The 3,970-nt window shown below is 42.1% G+C and overlaps 1 protein-coding gene across 1 annotated transcript in view; it reads right to left on the bottom strand.

The window, feature by feature from the left end:
• Positions 1-279: 279 nt before the first annotated feature.
• The window catches only part of LOC101863875 (spectrin alpha chain, non-erythrocytic 1), a gene marked incomplete at its 5' end in the record, with an annotated part of 39,056 nt that continues 35,365 nt past the window's right edge, over positions 280-3,970 (bottom strand). The window contains 3 exon segments of the mRNA XM_013090975.2: positions 280-430; positions 1,497-1,613; positions 2,462-2,662. Coding sequence (XP_012946429.2) covers positions 305-430; positions 1,497-1,613; positions 2,462-2,662 — 444 coding nt within the window.

Here is a 3,970-nt window from a genome sequence, read left to right as displayed (position 1 = left end):
TATTATTATTATTATTATTATTATTATTATTATTATTATTATTATTATTATTCCTCGTTCTCGATGACAGCAGCTAGAAAGTCAGTCCGATGTCACGCACAAACTGTGCAGTTCGCTTCAAATCTGAGAGACTGCCTTAGAGCTTTCTCTCACGTCTGTGTACGAAGGGTGGCGTAGTGCGGGCAGTGCTGAAGGATGTGGCTGGCATCCTCTTGGTCGTGTCCACATTCACAGATTGATTATTATTATAATTATTACTACTATTATTATGACTAATGTTATTATCATCATCATTATTATTATTTCAAAGACAGACCTGTGCTTTCCTCAGCGCCTGCGGGTCCGAGTATCCCAGCTTGAAGAGACGAGACGACTCCTTGCCCAGCCCGTTGACGATCGCCTGGTACGTCTGGATGTCTGTCTCCAACACCTGCGACAAAGAAGGAGTTACAACTTTTTACAAATTTGAGTCTTGATTTCAGTTTTAGTAAGAGTTTTACTTCACTTGCAACACAATAAGGTCATATAAGTGCCGAAGATTAGACGTGTGTTACAAGAGAGTAACAAACCCAAAAAAGAAGGAGGGGAGATAAGGACGATAGATGTTTGATAGGAAAGGAGGAGCAAACCACACTAGAGCACACGCCAACCACCTACAGTTTTGATTTTGAGAAATAAGAAGCACGTTAACAGCATCAATTAGTGCTAGTAAAAAGAAAGGCTGACAGATAGCCAGACACACAGAGGACAGACAGACAGACAGACAGACAGACAGACAGACAGACAGACAGACAGACAGACAGACAGACACACAGACACACAGACACACAGACACACAGACACACATAAACAAACAGACAGAAACAACAGAGAGAAAGAGAAAAGTAAGGTATACAAGTAACGCCCTCCAACCACCCAAACATGTCAGTTTGAGTCTGAGTAAAAACCTTGGCAGAATAATAGTCATTTAGTGCTAGGAAAAATCCTGACTATCATACAAACAGAATCAATCTAGAAGAAAAGGAGTAGCACACGCAAGTGACACCCTCCAACAACCCACATATTTGTAATCAGATTTAAAGAAAATAGAAAATGTAAAATAATCTTGCATTCAAGACGATAGAAACTCTTTGGTGCCAGATTTATTTCAAAAAAATTTATTTTCATTTCAAAGCAATAGAAACTCCTTTATTCCACATGAGAAAATAAGGTAGCTTTTAAAGACATAAGGTAGCTTTTAAAGACAAGCGGGCTAACCCAGATTTCAGGGGTGTCCAGAAATCTTGACCTACACCAAAAGTAGACATTGTCCTACCTATAGGAGAAGTTTGGTTTCATTGATATGTATATTTGTTTGGTTATATAGATTAAACTCTCCTTGTCTTTTAAAGAAACTGAACAAGGGGCAAAAACTTTACCTTCGATTTTCTCAAAACAGCATTTTTCTCGATAGCCCCATTGTGCTTAAAAGCGACAATATAACAAGCCACACTCACATTGTTCTTAGCTAGAAGTTTGTCTGCGGCGTTTTCATCCTTGCCGAAGTCTTTGCTGGTGACCAGCGCCATCTTGTCGTTGATCCACGCCTCGACCTCTGCTACCTCAGAGAAGTACTGGCAACACAGGGAGTAGAAGTGGTGGCACGACATTAAATTTAATAATATTAATAATAATAATCATAATCATAAAAACATAATAATAATATATAACCTTTATACAGCGCATTTCCCAAAAAAGTAGCTTGATGCGCTTTACATTGGAATACCCATTTTCAAAACCTTCTTTACTACTTCCTTTCTTCTCATGCAATATATATTTATGCACACACACACACACGCACACATACACACACACACACACACACACACACACACACACACACACACACACACACATAGACTATTTTCATTTAGACGTAGGTGCAGAACAACTTTAAATAAAAATAATGTTAAAAGCTTAAGAAGGATCGGCCTGTATGAACAGAAAAAGCTTAAGATGTCTTTTGAAGCTATAGAGTGTTCTGGAAAGGCTCTTAGCACAGGTGTGTACAAAGCTAGGCGCAGAGACAGACATCTACAAGAAATGTCTTCTCTCTCTATCTCTCAGTCTCTCTCTCTCTCTCTCTCTCTCTCTCTCTCTCTCTCTCTCTCTCTCTCTCTCTCTCTCTCTCTCTCTCTCTCTCTCTCTCTCTCTCTCTCTCTCTCTAGCTTTATTCTTTTTTTTCTCTCTATTCTGTCTCTTGATCTTTCTCTTTTTCACTTTGCCTCTCTTTCACTCTATCTATCTCTCTTTCTCTATACAGAGATCACAAAGGAAACAACTGTTGCAATGACATCATCAGTCGCCCCCCCCCCACCTCCCATCAACTGTCAGAATGACATCATCACAACCCCCCCCCCCCCCCCAAACCAAAAAAAAATTTAAAAAATCAGCAGGTACATTGCCGTCATCATCAACCGACCTTCTGCGTCTGCAGAGAGATGTCCAGATTTTTCTTGCGGTTCTTGCACTTCTTCAGCAGGTCGTCCCAGGACACCTGTAGCTCCTGGTTCTTGTCTCGGATGGCCTTGGAGTTGAAGTGATGACCAGCGACCAGACGGTCACCCTCCGACGTCACTTTGTCGATGGCGCCCTGGTGACCCTGAATCTCTCTGTCCAAATCCTGGAGACGAAAAATTGTAGTGTTTTACTATCGTGTCAACAGAGCAGATTAACCTTATCCGTACGTCCTGTTTTACTATAGTATTCATACGAGGTGGGGAACTCTGTGTCACCACTTTCCAAAGAGGAAATTTACTCGTTAATCCGATCCGTACGCTCTGCATAGCAGTCTGTCCAAATGATTTTTTGAGAAATACTGAAAGTTTCAAAGAGATCTTCGCACTAGAAGTATTTTAAAATGTGAAGAATACAACCCCGGAGGTGCAAAATGACCCCAGGGCGTACGGATAGGGTTAAAATAGAATCAAAAGTCAGTCAGTCATGTAATGCATGTACTGCCGATCTGCCTCTCTTGCCCTATATTTTTCTAGCAAGACCAAGATGCCCAAGCCCTTTGTGTTGATTCATGTGTCCTACATAAGGTTGGTAGTGTAAGGATTTAACATCCCTTTCAAAACTGTTTGGTTATTTAAGTCGTTGAACCCCATCGGGCGCTGGAAGCGTCCAGTACAAGAGACAACTGTTTCGTTTTATATAGTGCTAGTTTTTGCTTGCTTTTCAGAACTATTCCAGAACAGAGTTTTTTAGTAATGACTAAGCCTTTGTTTCCGCTAGTTAGAAGTTGGAGGCAAGCTTTTGGGGTTATAATGAGACGTAGTGCATCAGGTTAAGGTGGCTGTAGACAAAAACTCCAGGAAATGTTGGAAAAAACTCAGGGCTTAAAGAGTTCAGAGATGCCACCTTCAGATTTAACATCCATCTCTGATAGAACCAAGCCATTTGGGTTGGGACTTTTGAAGACTCCTCAAAACAACCTAAATTCAAGCATGCCCAGTTGGGGATTCAAATGAGGGCTGTCCACTCCATATTCCAGCATGAAACCAACAAAGCTAAAGGGGCACTCTCTGTGTTTAAAGAACTATATCTCAGTTTGGAGGAGAAAAGAGAAGATTGTAGACATATTAGCGATAAGGAAGCTGGTTGAAGCAGTAAGGCAGACAGACAGAAATAGCAGAGGAAGGAAAGAGAAGAGATAAACCATGGCAACCTTCAATCCCCCCCTCTCCCCTCCCTTTCACCTCTTCCCTCTCACCTCACTCCCTCTCACACCCTCTCTTCTCGTCCCCCCCCTCCTCTTTCACCTCTCCTCTCACCCATTCTGACTGTCTCACGCCCCACCCCTCTCACACCCTCCCTTTTCACACACCCTCCCTTCTCACAACCTCCCTTCTCATCCCCCCCTCCCCTTTCACCTTCCCTCTCACCCATTCTGAGCGTCTCACACTCCTCCCCTCTCACACCCTCCCTT

The sequence above is a fragment of the Aplysia californica genome, unplaced genomic scaffold (assembly GCF_000002075.1).
Source record: "Aplysia californica isolate F4 #8 unplaced genomic scaffold, AplCal3.0 scaffold01761, whole genome shotgun sequence".
NCBI classification, from domain to species: Eukaryota; Metazoa; Mollusca; class Gastropoda; order Aplysiida; family Aplysiidae; genus Aplysia; species Aplysia californica.
Note: the sequence above shows the minus strand (reverse complement) of the source record. Positions and strands in the feature narration are given on the sequence as shown.